Below are 20,942 nucleotides of genomic sequence, written 5' to 3'. Positions count from 1 at the left end.
GAGTGATAAAGCAAATCTCAGAAAATTTTTAAAGAATCAAAATCATACATACTCTGAAAACAAATCAGTATCAGAAAAATATCTGTAAGATCTCCAAGTATTGACTACTAAACAACACAATCCTAAACAATTCAAAAATCACAATGGAAATTAGAAAATATTAACTGAATTAAAGTTTAAAGGAGCAGTGCTCAAAGGAAAATTTATGGCATTATATCCTTATGTAAGAAAAGAAAAAAGGTCTCAAATCAACACTCGCAGCTTCCATCTTAAAAAAACTAAAAAGAGAACCAATTAAACCTGTGACAAGCATAATAAAGAAAATAATAAAGGTCAGGAATCAATGAATTAGAAAAAATAAAAATTAGAAAAAAAAATTTATGAAACCAAAAGCTGGCCCTTTTAAAACATCAATAAAATTAATAAACTCCTGGCCAGACTGATCAGGAGAAAAGGAGAAAAGTGACCAGTCACCTAAATCAGATATAACAAGTTATCAGTACAGATCCTACAATCATTAAAAGAACAGGACAATATAAACAACTTTATGCCGATAAATTCTGTAACTTGGGTGAAAAAGCCAAATTCTTTCAAAAACACAAACCAAGATATTTAATTCACAAATGATCATATAATCTGAATATCTCTGTATGTGTTGAATAAATTGAATTTATAGTTAAAAGCCTTCCTCCAAAGGGGGAAGAAAAAAAAGAAACTTTAAATCCAGATAGATTCTCTGGTGAATTCTTCCACACATTTAAGGAAGAAATAATTCTACACAAACTATTCCAAAAAAATAGATGATAGAACACTTTCATTGTTATTTTAGGAGGCTAGGAATAACCTGAAAGCAAAATCAGATAAAAATATTAAAAGAAAAAATAAAAAGAACTGAACAGTATAAACACATATCTTAATTCTTAACAAAATATTAGAAAATCAAATATAGCTATATATAACTAGATAATGCACCAAGAACAAGTAAGACTTTTACAAGTAATGAGAGTCTGGCACAATATTAAAAAATCAAGCCACACAATTAATTCACCATACCAACAGACTAAAACAGAAAATCTTATCATCTCAATAAATATAAAATAGCCAAAAACCTATGAAAGTACTTAGAACTAAATTTAAGAGAAAACAACCATCACAAGTAAAATACTAAGATATTTTTGAACCATAAAAAACTATATAAACAGAAAGACATCCACATTCTTGAATGGGGATGACACACTGAACTAAAAATATTAAAATGTTAATTGTCCCTAGAGTATATACAACATAATGCAATTCCCATTAGAATCACAACAGGGTTTTTGTGTATTTTTTTGTCCAGGGGAGTTGGGACAATAGATGACATATTCCTTAGATTTGGACTTTACTACTTTAAAAGGAAAAAAAAATCTGGTACTATCATAGGATAGCTGAGAACATAATACAACTGCAGAATTTATACTTACTGGTAAAAGAATACATTACTTTAAAAATGGTGCTAATATGCATCTGAAAGTAAATAAAAGTCGATCCCTCTTCTATAACACATATAATTAAAAATTACAAATTTACTAAAGATAAGATCAAAGTGGAAGGGAAAAATTCAGTTTAAGTGTAGATTACACATCTGTTTTGTCAATGGAGAAAACATTAAAAAAAGTTAAGTAGGACAGAACGAACTGATTATATAAAAATTAAAAATGTTATACATCAAAAGATACCTCTTGAACAAACAAAAGATCAGGGTTTGGTTTTTTTTTTAAGATTTTACTTATTCATGTCAGAGAGAGAGAAAGAGCCCAAGTAAGGAGAGTAGCAAGCAGAGCAGGCAGAGGGAGAAGCAGGCTCCCACTAACCTCCCTTCCCCACTCCCCCGACACCCAAGCAAGGAGCCCTATGCAGGACTCCATCCCAGGACCCATGGATCATGACCTGAGCGCAAGGCAGACACTTAACTAACTGAGCCACCCAGGCACCCCAAAAGGTCAGTTTTTGACAAAAGTCTTTGCAATCCAGATATCAAATGGTTAATAGCTACAATATATAAAGAACTCCCACAAAAGGACAACAACCAAGTAGAAAAATGAGCAGAGTATGAAAGGGTAATTTTTAGAAGAACAATTCTAATGTACCTACAAATATAGAAAAAGATGTTCAATGTCACCAGCAGTCAGGAAATACTAATTTAAAGTAACTGTGAGATACTACTGCACAACTATCAGACTGGGAAAGTGTCAACTTTTCCTAATGGAGTTTCAAGTTAAGGATTTTGCCTGCATTACTGGTAAAAGGAACTGCTACAGCCTTTTTCTTCAAAGCAACATGGCACCGTTTTGAAGCAGTACATAATCCCACCCTGGGAATCTATCCCATTAGTCTGTCAGAGTGTAGATATAATGGTATTTCTCTATTGTTTCTATATTGTTATTAATAGAAATTATTCTATATTGTTATTAGTTTCTATAGTGTAAATAGTGGAAAAACTAGAAACAAAAGTATTGCCCATCAATACGTTAATGGTTCAGTAGACTATGAAATAACCGTACTTGGGAATATCAGGCAATATTCTGTTTTCGCTTTTTGTTTTTGTTTTTGTTTTTTTTTAAATGGAGTAGAGATACAGCAGTTGAGTGCAAGTATTTCCCTTAAGCAGTACTGAACCAAAAAACAAATTTGACAATAGTCTCCAAAATATAATCCCATTTTTATAATCAGTGATCAAAAAACTTGGTGCAAATGTGTTTATGATGCTTAGGATATGGAGAAAAATGTAAAAGGACACATAGTTCTGATGACATGGGTTACGGGGGAATGGAATGTTATCGCTGGCTACAAGATGTAGAGGAGAAGTAGGGGAAAAAAGAAAAAATGAAGTTTAAAGTCTTCACACACATACTTTTATCAGAGAGATATATTTGTAAACACTGCTCAACGAGTTTAAGCGAAACACTTCTTTCCTACAGATCTTAAGTTGTCCTTTGAAAACCTTAGTCATAAAAGTAATATAGTAATAATAAATTCATTTAAATAATAGCTCGCTTTGAGTTGGTTGTAAGCATTAAATGAGATAATGCCTTTTAAGTGTACCATACACATTTTCAGTACAGCAAGCACAAAATATACCTTTTTTGAAAGGAAAAAGAAACCTAAAACAATCACATGCTTAAATGGAAAAGATTTTCTGATAAGATGAAAAGTACTCAAAAGAAACTAAAACATGAATCTAAAAATATCTAGGTATTATTTTTAGGCACACTAAGGATCTACATGAAAATAAAATAAACTGAAATATAGTACAGTATGGCCCTCCCTCTGGGTGTGGCTTCGTTGCTTCCTCCTGATCTGCACACACTTAGGACAGAGTACCTTTGTACTTTCAGCACCTAGCACAAGCCTTGGTACATGGTAAGTGATGAACCGTCTCCTCATTTTCTTCAGAGTAGAGATGCCTCTATTTGCACAGTCTCTTCTAAAATCTGAGCCATTGCATATGTTTTTTTTATACCCCTTTAAAGTACATTTTGGAAGGGGATAGAATTCGTCCAATAATATTCACTGACTATCTCACATGAGCTAGAAGCTAGACACAGACACCTCTTTTTTGCAAAGTAGACTTTCAAAATCTAAGACTAAATGAAACTTAGGAAGACAGCAGTGGAATGAAATGGAAAAAATTATGTTACTGTTGTTGGAAATCAAGGTTCTAGTTTCGGCTTGGCCACCTTCTAGTTATTTTATCTTCATATGACTTTAATATCCTCGCGAATAAAATAGTGACATGTGTCCTGTCTACCTTATAGGATTGTCAGGATGAAACTAAAACCACCCTGTAAACCACCAAGCACTAACCAAATTTCTTTTTGTTAGCCCACACTTCCCAAGTATTCTGGAGTGTCTTAATTACCGAGCTATTTATAAATGAAAACAACTGCTTCAGCCTAGAGCCTTGGTATGATCCCAATATACTCAATAGAGAGCTCAGTATACAACAGGAATTCTATCACTGCCCTTTATAGACTCATTAGGAGTGGATTTCTTTCTTGTTATACAAGGTCTCAAAATGAAATGTCGTGTGTTTCCTTAAGTGTTCCGTAGTTACACCTAAATCAGAAAGCTAATGCACTTTCCAGAGGGTGTCACTCTGAATAACCAACCACTTTAATGTAGTTTCTTCCTAAATATCCCTTCAAGCCACACCTCTGATAAATTACAACTGACTCTGACCTTCTGTAAAACCAAAATCTTGGTTTTCAAGTTTTTCCTTCTGTTGTTCTTAAGTTAGAAAAAAAAAAAATCTTACTCTCATATTCAAGGTTTTTGGTCAAAGATAAAATTCTCATCATTTATAAATAAATTATCATACATCAAATCTTCAGCGATATGAAAAAATTTCACCAGACAGCTACACAGAAGGGGTATTTTTAAAAATTTTTTAAACCAATCATCACACACACACACACACACACACACACACACACACACGGGGTTTTTTGTTTCGTTTTGTTTTGTTTTGACCAAATAAACCTTCTCTAAACTCATTATAACACTGCATGCCCTACTAGCCAAGCACTTCCCAGGATTTACTTTTGGGAATCACAATTTTCTGGTGATAAGGCAAATGATAAAACACCATAAAGCCATCAGCTCTAAAAGATAACAGAAAAGATAACACAGTAGCCAAAATATGATTTTAATTTGCTTTCTTATTCTTGTAGGTTTGCTTTTTTCTTTTCTATAGAAAGTAAATGTTTCCCACAAAGAATTGTTGCCATATCCATGAAAAACCTGAAGCTCTTGATTTCCCAGATAAAGGGAATTTTTTCCTATGCATTTCGTTTAAGTAACTTACAGCCCTTGGTCCATTTATCAAAAATTGCTTTATTATAATTTTCTACATTAAGTCTTACCTCCTCTCCTTGATTTCAGCTCAGTAATGATGATGTCCTACCCATTTTTATACAGGATTCCATATACATGATATACATGATAGGAGTTGAATATATATATACATATATATATGTATACATGTCAAAAGAGGTAAGGCATTTTTAGAGAGATTATGTTTTTTCTTACTTTTATGACACCTCTGACTATAACAGCCTTATCAAATGGCACAATGCATATATTGGCCAGAAATTACTGGTCGACTACTGTCACTTGAAAACATCCTGTAGCTGTTGCCTTCTAAAATAATTTTTTGGATGAGGTCTCGTAATTTGTTTCAGTACACAGATCACCCATCACAGAACTGGCTTCTGTATTAAAGTAAATATTCTAGTAAATGTATTCTAGTAAGTGTAGTATGTCAATATAATCTACAAATAAAAATAACAGCCTCTAAACACAATATTTGTATAATATTCCCCTTTTTTGCTCGATTCTACAACAAGTTTAACTCTGGAATAGCATACTTAATGCTAAAGAGAGAGCAGAGAAACACAGGGAGGAAAGAGTAACACAAAGGCTTTTCAGCATTCAAATCTTCACTTTGGCGCTAGTTGGCTATTGACCATGATCGCACCAATTTGGTGAAAATCAGTTCCTACATCTATAAAATAGAAACCATAATATCATATATAGGTACTCAAAGAATATTAAATAGAGTAATCTCATGTTTTTCAATATATAATGCACTCCTGGAAACTTACACAAAATCCAAGTAAGTGTAAGTCAAGGGACCAGACTTATGTTTTAAAGGAGATCCACTCCCAGAGAATAAAGAAAAATTACAAACTCTATAGTTACATGCAATCTATTAAGTTCCGTACTAAAAACAGATGTATAGCATTCTGTATATTCCATAATCTTGTTTTTCACAATTTATCAGATTAACTCCATTAAGCACCTCCAAAGAGTCACTTTTCAACACACCTAATGATTTCTCTGTTTCAACTGTGTATCAAGATGATAAACCCGGTTTCTTAAAAGTAGAAGCAGCACTTTCATTTTCTGCCTTTTTCCATTTATTTTGTTAATGAAAAGCAAAAGTAGTACAATTTTCAAATAATCTTTAAAATTATTGTCAAAAGTAGCAAAGTCACGGGCGGGGGCGGGGGTGGGGGGGAAGGAACTCTTACTTGGCAGTGAGCACCAACACACAATAGCTTTAAAATAACACCATCCGTGAACTGAGGTCCCTAAGTCAAAATCCAATGTATAAAAGGTATTCTAGGGGTCTCCACACATACTATAGTATAAACATAGTATATTCATAGTATAAATTATTTGGAAGTCAACCTACACATACCTGTATACTAAAGAATACATACTAAATAAGCCAACACATGAGAAACATGGTGCCTAACTTCTGCACAAGAAAGAGCAGCTACTTTATTTTGTTGCCACCCTTCATTCCAAATGGATTACTTTATAATCCAATGATTCTAAACTGTCTGCTTTTAATAGAAATCCCTTATAATTCAGCAATCACATCACCAGGTAATACAAGAACACTAATTCAAAGGGATACATGCCCCCTGGTGTAGCAGCATTATGTACAATAGCCAAGATACAGAAACAGCCCAAGTGTCCACGGATATATGAGTAGAGGCCGCAAATACACAATGGAATATTACTCAGCAATAAAAAAGAATGAGATGTTGCCATTTGCAACAAGATGGATGGAGCTACTGAGTATAATGCCAAATAAAGTCAGTCAGAGAAAGACAGATACCATATGATTTCACTCATATGTGGAATTTAAGAAACAAACGTGCAAAGGGAAAAAAAGAGAGACACATCAAGAAACAGACTTAATTATAGAGAACAAACTGATGGTTACCAGAAGGGAAGTGGGTGGGGGATTGCGTTAAATAGGTGATGGGGATTAAGGTGTGCACCTGTCGTGATGAGCACCAAGTAATGTATGGAAATGCTGAATACTGTATTTCACACCTAAAACTAACATAACACTGTATGTTAACTAACTGAAATTAAAACCTTACAAAAAGAGAGGCACCAATACCCTGGAACAAACTAATATTTATAGAGCACTAAATGTGAACAAGGTACATATACTAGATGTTTTATGAACATCACCACAATTTTAGTCCTCAAACACATCTACAAAGCTGACATTACTTGTTCTTGTTTTTACTTATCAGTGGGTAAATGGAGACTTGGAGAATTAACTTGCCCTGTTAGACAGCCAAAACCTGAGTAGTCTGAGGTTTCAAATCCAGCGTTGTTCGACTCCACTACAAAGCTTCATTTTGCAAAAATAAAATTTAAAAAAATCAAGAAAATACTGTGAATTGTGGAATGGCTAAGAGAGTTGAATATACACAGCTAGAAAACATGTAGGTAGGAAATATCCATGACACTGCCCTTTAGCTACTGAAGGGTTAGTGTGGGACTGCACTCCATTTGTTCTTTCCATGAGTATTTTAGCCCTAGCCCTGTATGATCAGTCACAATGGTAAGCACTGGGTGAGAAGCCGGGACAGTAACTTTGAGGAGGATACGTTTCCTGCTCTCAAGGGGCTTACTACTGGGAGTAGACAAGGCAAAGCAACAAGCAGATGGAACAGCATGTACTCCAGGGCCACATAATACAGACTAGAACCCTGCATGTTCTCAAAGCAAGGGATGGTAAATAGAATCCCACAGAAAGTGATGTTTACAGTAATAGCTGTAACATGAACAGGAGTTAGGGTGTTTGTGCCACATGGAAAGAGCCTGAAACAAGTTATATCGATGAGCTAGTCTGAGTGTTTCTTTGCTCTTGCAAGAATAGTGTTTACACAGTGTGAAACATACTTTGTTTCTTAACTGAAGAAAATGTAGCTGGGGAGAAATTATGTAAATTAATATTGTTCTTAATTTTCTCAAATGTATGTGTGTAAAGAAATGTGCATGGCAGAAAAAGGTGTGCATATGTGTTCGACAGATTTTCAAATATCCATGCAATATCTCCATCATTTACCTCTCTTTACTGTGCATGTATTGTGTTACAATGTTTTGAGTCTAACCAAGACAGGTTAAGCCATAAATCAGACATAGCTTAATCAACAGAATCTTGGCTTAACTAGGAATTTGCAGTTCAATAGACTGTTCTAAATCATAGTACAACAGCACGAATGTAATGATTCTATAAAAAAAAAAAAAAATTAAAGGGATTTTTAATGACCAGTTGATAGAAGTTTCAGTTGACTCATTGAAGAAATAGCCTGGAGGTTTACAATCCCTAAATAATCACTGTTGATCTTTATTTTCTGTTTTCTGTAAAATGATCATGGGAACTGTATTTTCGTGGACCTTCCTCAGAAAACCTCGGCTACTTCACCTGCATTATATAAATGTTAATAGTCAGTAACTTTCATACCAGCTAGAGAAACTTTTTAAGAATGACTTTCTCAAGGTCACAGAGCAAATCTCTGGTGAGACAGGAATGGAATTCATGACCTTTGACTGCCAGAAGTTTTCTACCCACACTCGGAAATTCCTTCTCCATAAGTGTAATTTATATGCTCACTTTGAGAGGCTGGAAAGTTCATCCCTTGTAGGGATGTGGGGGATGGAGAGGGAGTGGTTTCCCTGTCCAATCGGTTGCCACACCAGTACTTTCTAGTTTTACAAAGGGATTTGTACCCACACTATCTCCTTTCACCCTCACCACAACCCTGTAAAATGCACATTATTTTTCCCATTTTCTAGACTCGGGAGAGATTATGAAACGTGACCAAGGTCATTCAGAGTTAGAAGGCAAGAGCCCCTAATTCAAACTGTAGTATCTCTGCCCCTTAAATCCATCCAGACAACAGGATATATACTCTTAGCAGATACCTGATTGGGAAATGAATAAACATTTTCATTAGAGTTATTTATTTCATTTTTTACAATCCTTCCTCTTGGTTGTCATTTAGTTTTACTGGTTTGTTTTCTTTGGGGAAGGGCTGTTTTCATGCTGTAAGTTTGCTTGCTAAAATCAAAAAAAAAGTGAGAATAATATTACTAAACACAGGCTTTGAGAAAACAAACTGTGTGCTTTCCCTCTTTACTCGATGAGGGGGCTTTTTACTATAATTCTTGGTCTTAGTGTATGTGGCATGGGGGGTATATATACCAACATAGAAAGACAATATAAAAATTCGCAATCATAAATATAAATACTGTGTATGTATACACACAGGTACATACATAAAATAGCAAACACACACACACACGTATATAACTACACATATACATCATGACAGGAATTATTCTGAAAACCCCTAAGTGTGGTGAATGTAGCAATGGGAACACAATTCCTGGCTGTCTTGGCCAGTCTGCCATAATAGGGGCAGCCTCTGTTACTCTGATGGGACTGGGAAAACTGTCCCAGAGCTCTGCAACTGGTTCTCGCCTTCCACACCCGAGGGCAGTGCGGCAAGAGCTTTCTACTACACCATCTGTACCTAAAAAGCGATACTGTTCGGACCGGTCCAGTTATGCTAATATCCAAAAATATAAACCATGGAATTAGCCACAGAAGAGGAGGACTTTAAGTTGAAAAAAAAAGATAGGAAGAAAGGCCATACCAGAGCAGAGTTTTTTGGGTGAGTATCTTGCAATCTACTGCCAGCCCAAAACAAATTTTTATGGAGCAACAGGACTACTCAAGTAGCCACTTTTATGACAATAAACACCCAAAGCCGAAAAATCCTTTTGTAACGTAATTACTGAGAATATATAGAGAAAGCAACCATTTAATCCGCAGCATGTGTTCTCCACCACAAGAACTCAAAAGCTGACATCAGATGGGGTGTGGCCGGTCTAGGCCCTGGAAATGAATTCTGGTCTGTTGAAGTCAAACAGTTCCCTGGACCGGTTTGGGATCTAGAAACACAGCAGATCTCACGGAGCCTAAGGCTGTTGACCTCCTGGGCACAGGGCAAGGCCCATCTGTTTACTAGCATTTTGATTTTGAGAGCTGTGGTTGTGGTGGATGAGTTAAGGCTGTGGTTTATAGGGTGTTGCCAGTGATTTAATGTTAATATTTTTCCCCTTACATTTTGTACATACTTAAGATTGAAAGCTGTGCGTAATTTGTAGGCTGAAAAATAAAAAGAAAAATTTCACACAGAAACGGACACCAGGCAAAAATACATATATTTCTACTCTATTGGCATACAGTATTTTCAAAATGTAAATGATAAAGGTAAGCAACTGCAACCTATTTTAGGAGTTATTTATAAAAATGAAAGTTGTTTTCAACAAAGAATAAGATAATCATGGGTGTCGATTCTAAATAAATCAGTGTGGGGGTTTTTTAGCTCCTGTTCATTAATCAACATGGAAGCAGGAGTGGGGAGACTTCCTTAGCCAAAAAAAAAAGCAACTTTAAAAATGAGTCTGTGCCTCTAGTATTGTAGAATACAACTATGTTGCATTAATCCATAAATCACTGACAGTTGCATTTATGAAGTTAACACTCTAAGAAGATAGTTTCTCCTATATACAAAGAAAACCTTTAGCACCTCCAATTTAATGGGATTGTACCAATGAAATTCACATAAATATGAAATTCCACACTTTCCATCTCATGCGATGGTAAAAACGTCCCGGGCCTTTATATGTTCAACTATTTAACAATATCACCTCACTGGTAAGGTTACTCAATAGTCTAGATTAACCAATACTGGCTGCAGTTCAAGATGCCCTCAGTGTAGGCCTAAAGGCCTAAGCACTTGTGTCCTCTCTGCAGAAAGGAAAAACAAGCAAAAACAAAAACAAAAAAACACACAAAAAAAACCCACCTATGTTTAAGACCAAATTATTTCATTAAGCTGTTAACAGCCTGCTTCATGATATAACATTTAAAACTCACTCAGTCTGTTAAAGTGCTTGTTTACTTTTCACAGGAGGTGGGGAAGTAAACTCTTCGGAATGAATGAACGTCAAGCATCCTGATTTGTTTTTCCCTTGGCCTGGGCAGAGTGAGCCCACGAGTGTTTGCAGTCCCTTCCCTTTCTGTACACACATAGGCTGCAGCTGTAGTAAACAAGCACCAGCCAAGAGTTGCTAAGGTCAAGGTCTCAAATGCTACAGCAGGACCAGTTTTCTCCCAAAGGACATTTGGTTACTGAAAAAGAACTTTCTGGAGAAAAAAAAAATATTAAGGGCTCACCGGCACAACAATTTTCATTCAATACATAGTAAGACAAAGCATTCCAAAATAAAGTTTATCTGAATGAAGTTTCTTTCAAATAGGCATTACCAAGCAATAAATCAACTGAAGCAACTCAAAAATAAACAGAAATCCCTCAAGAATGACAAGCCTGACAGAACTGTATTCGTTACAGTTTTATTTCAAAAACTATAAGTCCCAAATTTTACCAGCCTTCGTGTATTTCATAATAGTTATGAATTACGAGGCAGAATTAAACCTCTCTCCAAAATACATGACAAACGTCTGCCTATACCTCTATGCTCTAACTGCTCTCTCCCCAACCCAAAGCAGCTTACCAGACTCAAGCTAGTCTTCACATTGACCAGCCTGCAGCAAGAGATACAACTTATGCAACTGAAATGTTTGTCCTTCAACATCCCATGTCCACTGAGCTTCCACAGTTAAACATTTTCTAGCCTGGAAGTATACCCCTTTATCACAACCAATTTTTATGTGGTTCTAAACAAATGTAAACAACATGGGAATGAGGTCTACAAACAGCACAGCCCGGCTCCTGGGGGGGGAAAGGGTGTCGCTGTTTTTATTAAATGCCAATTCCAAAGAGCATTTCTTAGATGATGGAATACACCCACTCTTCAAAGTGACCACTCCTATTCCCATCACGAGCTGCGCCCTGTTAAAAGCCACCAAATTTATTTCAAAGCATTTACTTATCCAAACAACTCTATCCTCCAGTAAGAAAAGGGCCTGCAGGCGTCTTCGTGGATTTGCAGAATGACGTTATTTGATTGACAGATGTCTACTGAAGCCACTGGATGCACTTGCAGTAAATGTAAATAGAGCTGCTCACCTCCCCAGTGTTACTGAGAAACAGAATATTAAAGCTGATTTAAAATAAAATACCCGAGTGCTCGGCGGAGAATTCTATTAGCCAGTGGAATTGCTTAAAACAATCCATACAGAACGATACTTAAAATCTGTACGGTTAAATTAGAGAGCTGACAATATTAACCATACAAACTGTTTATCCAGATTACACATTCCGTTGTACTAATACTCTTTAACTCAACACAGTCAGTTTTTATCAGCTGAATTAAGGGTATTACTATTAAAGTATGCAAAACTCGAAGCGCAGGGTGAAGGGGGTTGGGAAGCTGCAGGGCATATAACAAAGGAATTAGTACTTTTTCCAAGCGTTTGCCTCAAATGCACTTCGAAACAGAACTGTTGAGTGCACCCCACCCTTTTCCCCAAAGATAAAAGTTTTCAAAGTTCTAATAGGCAGTTCTCTACCCAACAAAAGCAGGATTGATTCTCCCCGTAGGGGAGCATCTAACATGAACACCAACTAATGTCGCGGAGGTCAAGTCCCAGTCCTGGGAGCGAGCTTCTAAGGCAAGAAGTGGCTCCCAGGCCGTCTCCGCGGGCTTCCCGGCTCGCGTGGACGTGCAAAGTTGCCCCTTGTCAACTCCGGCCGGCTCCCCCGTAATTGAAAATAACAGCCACGGGCCAGCCCCTGGCTACTTCCATGGACCAGGCACCGTAGCAAGTGACAGTTACACATCATTACGACCAGAGACAATAATGAATGTAGCACCAGGACCACTATTCATGCCAGCAGTGTCATCTCCGCCTTAACCCTTTCCCCTCCAGTCTCTCCGGTGCACACCCACAGCCCACACAGCCCCGGTGCGGCGGCTATTCTCCGAACTCGCTCTATTCCTGGGGGCAAACTACTTCCACAACACCCCCCCCCCATTCAGCCCTGGTGTTTTATTTCTCATCCTTGGCAACTGTCAGCCAAACACTGCAACCAACAATTCCACTAGGGGTAGAAAAACATTTGCTTAATTCACGGTACTTGATAAGTTTAAAAAAAAAAGAAGAAGAATTTGGGGGTGGGGGGGAGAAACGTCCTTCTTTCTTCTCCACATATCCGACCGACGCTACTTGCTCTGCAATAGCATCGCCCTCCCTCGGCCCCCTCCCGCTTCCCAACACTTTCCCCCTTTAAGAACAGAGACCAACCAAAATGATTTAACTTGAGCAGATGACAGAAGGAAAATAAAACATGTTAAGAGAATACGGTCTGATTTGGGATGGCAAAAAAAAAAAAAAAAAAAGGAGGGGGTTGTTTATTTTGATAAGAAACGGAATCGGCACAGACCTGAACAGAAGCTGCAGAGCAGGAGAAATTGTTTTCTTTCCCTCACACAGAGTCCCCCTCTCTCTCCCTTTCTCTCTCTCGCACACACACGCGCGCGCACACACTCACTCTCGCACACACACGGCGTCACCCGCGCACACTCACACGCACACTCGCACACGCACAGGCAGAGCCTCTCAGCTGCTCTCTGCAGTTCTCAGGAAATGAATGGGGGGCAACCCAGGGAACTGTTGTACTTGCAAATGACTTACCCGGATCACATGATGCGCTAAATGTAGGGTGGGCCGGTGGGTGGAGGCTGCCGAGACGCGAGCCCCGGTCTAGCGTGGGGAGCCTCGCCAGGCCCGCATCGAATTACCCCGGGGCCCAGCCGAGGGGGTTGCAAGACGCCGCTTCTCCTCCCTTGCAGCCCGCAGCTCAGGAAACCGGAGAGGCGCGGGGGGTGGGGTGGGGTGGGGTGAGGTGAGGTGGGGGGGTGAAAACACCAAACCCCCAAACAAAAGAGCTCCGGGTCCTCCTCCCCAGAAACAAAGCCCCGCCGCTGCGGGCGAGCCCCGGGGTGGGGCCGAGGGCGGGGGCGGCGGCGGGGAGGGGCTCGCTCAGCAGGCGCTAAGTCGCTTTATTGCCATAAAATGGGGCCCCCGAGCCGCTCCGCCCGAGGATTAGGAGGCGGGCTCAGAGTGTGATGGTTGAAATCCCCTGTGGGAAACTAACCCCTCCCTGCTCGCAGAGGTAGAAGGCAACACCCACTGCCCGGCCCTCGCCTCGCCGCCCGGGCCGCCGGGCTGGGGGGTGGGTCCGCGGAGCCTCCACCCCGCCCCCCCCCCCCCCCCCCCCGCCCCCCCCCCCCCCGCCCCCCGCCCCCGCCGAGCTTCCCTTTCACCTGCACCACCTTGCTGCGGCACCCAAAATAACCTACACATGGCCAACGGAGCTTTGGGAGCCGCCGGCCGAGGGGGGCCCGCGGGGCCTCGCGGAGGGTGGAGCCCCCGGATTGCAACTCGCCAGGCGAGGACTCGCGCTGAGCCGCGAGAAAGTCCCCTCTTTTGTGTCAGAGCGCGCAAGGCAGCCTTAGGAAGAGAATTCGGAGGCAAACCGAGCGCGGAGCCCACTCGGCCCCCCGCCCCCTCCCCGCTCCGGCCCGGGTGAGGGCGTGCAGGGAGGGGGCCGGGCGCCCGAGCCGTCCCCGCGGCTCACCCGCCAGCTAACTTGGAAAGGTGTGGGCGGAGCCGGCTCCAGCGGCCGGCCGAGGCTGCGGGCGCGGCGGCGCGGCTGCTCCCGGGGCCCGCCCCCGGGCGCCGGGCATCGCCTGGGTCGGGCAACAATGGGGTCCGGGCAGGGGCAGTCCGGGCGGGCGGTGCCCTGGATGCTGGGGTGCGCGCGGGGGGTGGGGCGGGAGGAGGGCTGGGCGAGGAAGGAAGCGGGATCATTGTTTGGGTTCGGGAGCGGCGCACGTTGCTGGCGAAGCGGGGGTGTCCTCCCTCCCGGTGCTTCACCTTGGGATGGATGGGGGCGGGGGAAGACGCGCGCCTCGCTTGGGAAACCCGGCAGAAGGGGCGCCAGCCCGTGTTAGTTATTCGCGAAAGCAGGCGAACTTGCAGCAGCGGAAGGAAGCTGGAGCTGCAGACCCCTGCCGGGGCCCCGAGGGCTGTGGGGCCCGCGGTGTCGGAGAGTCCAGCCCCCGACCCTGTGCCCCAGTAGGGAGGCACGAGAAGCGAGCGGCCCCTCCCTCCCCGCCCCCGCGCCCGGGGGAGCGGATCCGCGGGATTCTGGGGCGGGAGAGAGGAGGCAGCGGCGGGGCACCCGTTCCCGCCGCGGCTCGAAGGGCGCGGGGTCAGCGCCGCGCCGGTGGGTCGGCGGGGGCGGGGAGGAGACCGGGCGGAAGCGAACGGGCGGGGTGGGGAGGAGGGCTGGTGGGGCGCGGCGGTCAGCGGTGGAGATGCGAGCGCCACTTTTCTTGCAAACCTAGGTGAGCGCGCTGGGGCTCCCGGGCCTGCCGCCACCCCTGCGCGGTGCCCCTGAGCCCGCCCCGCGCGGGAAACCGCCCCGGCGGTGGGAAGGCTGCGAAGGGGAAGTTTATGTTAGGAGAGCAAGATTTGAAGTAATGTGGCACCAAGTGGGGTGGGGAGAGAAACAAGGGAGAGGCCGAGAAACAGGAAATGAGAGCAAAGGAACGACTTCTAGCCAGGAAAAGCCGTGTTCTACATTTTGTGTGGCATTTTCCAAACATCTCTAAAGGCCCGGTGTGCGTTATTAATGAAAACAAAGGCAGGGTACCGCCTGGTGCGGTCTCTGCCACCTGCCACAATCTGTACACGAGGAATGATGGGAAAGGTGGTCCAGCCTGGACGATGAGTCCACAGCCCACTTCTGATCCTCACAGGACGAGTCAGTGGGCCTGCCTCTTAGACATCCGACAGTATTGAGAGGAGGGCTCTGCCCTGCTCTCGGGGTTCCGAAGAACAACAAATGGCCTAAGTGTGACAGTGTGTGAAAATCACAGACCACTCCTTAAGCAAAGTCGTCTTAGAAGACGAAAGCTGTGAGAGCAGGAAGGCGAGGGATGCCCACATCTGAAGGCTTGGGTGCGGCAGGAATCGGGAACCCCGAAGGAAAATGGGACCTGGAGGCGGAGGGGCCATTGCAGGGTGGGGTCTCTATTTGGGGAAAGCGGCTTCGGCCCCCACCCCCTGGTCTGATCGCGGTTAACAGCCCCTTACACTGCCCTACATCTGGAAGAAGCATGAAAAGGCATGTTTGGAAAACGGTAGAATATCAACAAATGCAGTGTTTAAACGAAAAACTTGCCTCTACTAGAAACACTGTGAAGTTTCCCTCTAGGTGGGGCAGGGAGTGAAGGAAGTGAGTTTAACCGTAAGAGTGAAGGATGCTGTAAGAAATTATGTCATTGTGGCAGTTCTTGTACTAACAGCTCTTTCTCAAAGCTGAGTGGCGGACCGACCATATATATGTTCTGTAGCAAGTGCTTTTCTGCACGTGGAAAAGCATTCCAAGCTGCACTCCCTTCCTTTGGCAACAGCCAGAGGCATGTAAATAGAATGACAAAAGATCGAAAAGTACAAGACTCCATTCCGGAGAGATAAGGACATGAGGGGAAGGTTGGTGTTAATATCCAGAATCTGGGTAATGTGGTTAAAAGAAGGGAGTACATCAAATATTAGGGGGGGAAGTACTTGCCAAATTTTTTTTTTAATTGTTGACAGATAAGAAAGAACAGAAATGTTCGATTAAGGCAACTCCCCAGATTTAGAGGAAAGGAAGAAAGAAGAAAGATACAAATTTAAAAGGCAGAATCACTTCATTGTATGATCTGGGGATGGGTGGGGAAGAGCAAAACCAAAGAATAAAGAAGATGGTTATCACTGAGAGTTAGGATACTGGAGTAAATTATGTGTGTGTGTCTGTACATACAATTGTGTATATGAACTGAAGTTCCAATTCAGTTCATTTACTCATTCCCTGTATCAAACTTAGCGTTAAACCAACTAACGTGTGAACAGAAGGGGAAAAGGTAGAAAAATAGTACACATAGCCTAGCAAAAATATGTGCGCATCTTTACATTTTGTCCCTTACCCTTCGCTTCCATTTGTGTGCAGGGATATGAAAAGTCAGAGAATGTAAACATGTCAAAATTTTTCACCGGAATGTATAATTCTGACCGGATACAAGAATGTTTTGAAATTACAGAATCATAAAATTTCAGGGTTGAAAGTATCTTTCATATGCCATTTTTTATGGTACTTCAATTCTGTTTAAAACCAAGATAATTTGGGTCAAAGATGACTCATTTTCCTAAATGCATATACTTCTTTTACTTAGTCTTCATTATTACAAGTACCAAAAGATGGATTAACAAGGCTGCTAGAGGTTGGTATTCTGAGTTTTTTAAACTTGGTATTCTTTTACCTAACATCTTGTCCCAGAAAAGAGAAGAACATACACACACCCCCAGGCAAATAATATCTCACTCAGTGTAAATGATAAGGCAGAACTTACAACTAGAGATTTTAAGTTGTTAATGTAAAAATAAATGTTAACCTACCTGCAAACTTTTTGTCAGATCTTCTTAATTATACTTCACCAGTGGTAATACTCTGAAAAATTAGTGTCAATGATAGAAAAATCTTTTACAATATTAAGAGTATTATCTGTACCACACCCTGATTTCTCTAAGGTAAAGACTCTCTTCAGTATCTGTGTATATTTAAAGTTCTTAAGCCTTTGGATTAGTGACGCCAAGGATCGCATGGATGATTTAACACTAATATAATTTCAGGCAGGGATGGGGGAAAATTGAGTCCATTTTCAGAAGTAGAAGCTGTGTTGAAAGACTAGACTCGATTCAAAGTCAAAATAAATGTGACTTCCAAAGCTTTAAATAAATCTTAAACTATAGTCTTGACCTTTCCCTGGGGTCAGAAGTGAACGTGTATTGTCAGGTTTCCATGCCCGTTTTTTTCACATGTCGTATTTTGGCAATGATGTTCTGCAAAAGGAAGTTTTCCTGTTTGAGTTTGAGAAAGGCATGTAAAATGCCTTACTAGGAATGCAAACAGCTGGTGATATTATGTGATTACATGGTAAACAACATGTTTTGATTTGAGTGAGGAGCTGTCTGGAAATTAGAGGAAAATGACATTTTATAACTTTGTTTTGTTGCAATCAATACAGTTTTGGGTCCTTCTAGCTTAAATATCTTTATTGCGCTCTCAGACATATCTCTTCTTTTCCAAGCTCCTGCATAGTCATTTCTAGTCAAGTCTCCTGCAGCGCTCCTACTCCCACCCCCCCTCCCCATTTCCCCTCCCCCCCACTCCCCCACCCGCAGCTCTGAAACTCTGGCCTCCTTCCCTCAGGTCCATTCCACCTCACCTCCAGCAAAGCCTTAATTAGAGCATACTTACATTTAAAAACCCAAAGTGACACAAATTAGCATCAATACAATAACCATGACATTTGAGGGCCTCACGTAGATTTTCATGTATTTCAGACTTCAAACCCAGGTGGACACCCTGCCATGCCCTATCCTTCCTAGCTGCCTTAATAGATGGTTCACCGCCCCGCGCCCCCCCCCCGCCCCATTATCGCTGTGGAATCTTCCCAAAATGATTCCATGACACCCCACACACAGATATACATATCCCACCCCCTCACCACAAAATTATCTTCCCCTTGAGGCTTCTTTTAATGTGATGGAAAGAGCACCTTTTTGATTCTCCATTTTTTCCACCCATTTAAATGATATTCCCCATACGTCGAAGGATTAACGTTTATTGGGTCCTCACTTGGGCCAGTATGAGATACACAGCAGGAGATAACCTTGCCCAAGTAGGCATCCAGCAAGTGTTATTTCCCTCACTTATCACTAGGGTACTTTCACCTTCCTGCTTTCATTAAATATTATTGGCTCTCCTAGACAGGTAACCCATTTGAGAACTGAAGCTGCACCTTAACCATGTTTTTAGCCTTTCCCCGTCACAGTATTTTGTACATGGTTGGTGATTAGTGAAATGGTTGTTGAGCCAATTAGAATAACATACAAAATTGGAGTGACATATGTTAAAACACAATATAGCTGAAAACCTGAGTTTCCATTTGGGGGCACGTATTAAAAACAACAAGCAAAACTGAAATGTGTTGATAAACACCTTTTGAACATGGATTCTGGCAACTTTCTTTTAAATTAGAAGTTTTTACATACAGAAATGTATCAGATTTGGAACACGTTTATCTAATTTTGTTGTCCCTATCATATTTAATCATTTAAAAATGATCCAATCAATTATACTATTTTTTCATTTTTTAAGTAGAATTGTATTAAATAAAAATTTAATTTTCATAACCAGAGTGAAAATTCATAGGAAAGTTGTTTTTCAAAATGGCACTTTGTGAGGTGCCTGGGTGGCTCAGTCGTTGGGCATCTGCCTTCAGCTCCGGTCATGACCATGGTCCTGGGATCAGGCTCCCCGCTCTGCAGGAAGCCTGCTTCTCCTCCCATTCCCCCTGTTTGTGTTCCCTCTCTCACTGTGTCTCTCTCTGTCAAATAAATAAATAAAATCTTAAAAAAAAAAAAAAAGAGGCACTTTGCAAGTCTTTAGATTGCAAATGTTAGAGATATGTAATAAACAGATAATTTGCATTTTTAAAATATAACAAATTGAGGCATTATCAGATTTGAAATATAGCTATCCTTGCCTTTTTTATTTTTATAATTAGAAATTATGCCCCATGGAAATAATTTAATTCAGCTAAAGTGTACATAGTTTGCAGAATACCACTTTAATTTCATGCTATATACAAGACACTGGCCTCAGTATTATAACCATATGAAGATGAGCTTAGATAAAAGTAATGAATAACTATAATATAAAATACAGTTACAATACTCTGGATAAAGTTGTATCTGTTAGGTAACACTAAGAAGAGTGGAGAGAGCCTTTGTGGAGGTTAAAAATGTCTTCAAAAGACATTTTTATTTTTTAATAATATGAACTATGTCATGTGTGTAAAATAATATATAACATGTATATGTTAAGGCACATTCCTGTGGCTTCCTAGCTTAAGTAATAGAATATTTCCAATACTCAAAGCCCCCACTCTGGTCATCCCAGTCACATCCCTCTCCTATCCCTACAGGGGTAACTACTGTCTTTTCTGACTTGGGGTTCATAATTTTATTGTAATTTATTATATCTTTTATTTTGATATAAAGTCATCATAATCATTATTTGTCCTAGTAGTGAATTGCCATTATTTATTTAACTTATCCCCACCACAAGAATTTTCTCCAAATTTTTGCAATTATACTTAGATTATAGTGACTATCTTGGCATCTTTCTTTAAAAAAAAAAAATTTTTTTTAGATAGTCTCCTCTAAGTTGTTCCCAAAACAAAGATTATGAATTTGTTTTTACTGTTCTAGAAACATACTGCCAGATTATTGTTCAAAATTATTCTACCAACTTAACAATGACCACATCATATCTGAGAGTACCATCTTCCCTGTGTTCTGGCTAAGGTGTTCTGGTTAGTTGAGTGGTGCTTCAGAGAAAAAACAAACAAACAAACAAACTTTAAATAAGCAGACAGAAATGGCTTGCATTTTAATTCTTTGATTAGTAGGAACTGAACTCTAGGACCGGGTAACACTGGTGGGTAGAAACTTGGGCTGAGTCAAACTGCTCTTGCCACAACTTGCTACTATAGGAAACGAACGACGCAACAGCTGCAAAAGATATTACAAATTCAGACTAAAATTCAACAACCTATTATTTTGGGAAAGGGGTACAAGGGAAAGAAAATAGGAAACGGCGTCTCATATTTCAAGTCTTGGTAAAAAGTGAAAAGAAAGTTCTGAAGAGTAGGAAATTCAGGAGTTCGGGCATGTTTACAGTTCTGATAACACTGGAAGTCATGTGAATAGATCATTCATTCTATCCAATTGGAAGATAAAGAACTGATTAGAAAAGAATAGAAAGAAAAAAATTAAAAACTTGAAACTTGGGAATAACAGAACAGGAAAGGAAAATCTAGGGGAAAAGAGAAAGAAGGGAAGGGAGAAGATCACTGATTAAGTATCGCTTTATTTTCCTTTGCAAAGAACAGAAAACTTGACTAATGGCGGCTGAAGATACATATTTTTGGTC

General features: G+C 40.7%; 2 protein-coding genes across 4 annotated transcripts in view; both read right to left on the bottom strand.

The window, feature by feature from the left end:
- The window catches only part of KLF12 (Kruppel like factor 12), a 422,424-nt gene extending 408,426 nt beyond the window's left edge, over nucleotides 1-13,998 (bottom strand). For 2 of the 3 annotated variants that reach the window (XM_032864256.1, XM_032864254.1), the window contains exon 1: nucleotides 13,526-13,997. The gene's annotated coding sequence lies outside the window, so the exon portion shown is untranslated. Of the gene's footprint in view, nucleotides 1-13,525 lie in introns of all 3 variants that reach the window. The other variant, XM_032864255.1, reaches the window with a different exon arrangement.
- Nucleotides 13,999-14,467: 469 nt separating this feature from the next.
- Nucleotides 14,468-15,916, bottom strand: LOC116871529 (translation initiation factor IF-2-like). Its single transcript, XM_032864259.1, has 2 exons — nucleotides 15,780-15,916; nucleotides 14,468-15,335 (listed from the first exon to the last, which is right to left on the bottom strand). The coding sequence occupies exons 1-2, from the start codon at nucleotides 15,914-15,916 to the stop codon at nucleotides 14,468-14,470; spliced, it is 1,005 nt and encodes a 334-aa protein (XP_032720150.1).
- Nucleotides 15,917-20,942: the final 5,026 nt, after the last annotated feature.

This window comes from Lontra canadensis, unplaced genomic scaffold (assembly GCF_010015895.1).
Source record: "Lontra canadensis isolate GAN:19392208 unplaced genomic scaffold, GSC_riverotter_1.0 scaffold26, whole genome shotgun sequence".
NCBI lineage: Eukaryota > Metazoa > Chordata > Mammalia > Carnivora > Mustelidae > Lontra > Lontra canadensis.
The sequence above is the reverse complement of the archived record's forward strand: the minus strand, read 5'-3'. Positions and strand labels throughout refer to the sequence as shown.

Bases quoted from the DNA above. Each gene is read 5' to 3' on its own strand.
- LOC116871529 (XM_032864259.1), bottom strand. From the start codon at position 15,916: ATGGCCCCTCCGCCTCCAGGTCCCATTTTCCTTCGGGGTTCCCGATTC. The intron at 15,336-15,779 runs GTCTGTGATTTT...TCCCCTTCGCAG, and splicing joins ACGACTTTGCTTAAGGAGTG to CCTTCCCACCGCCGGGGCGG.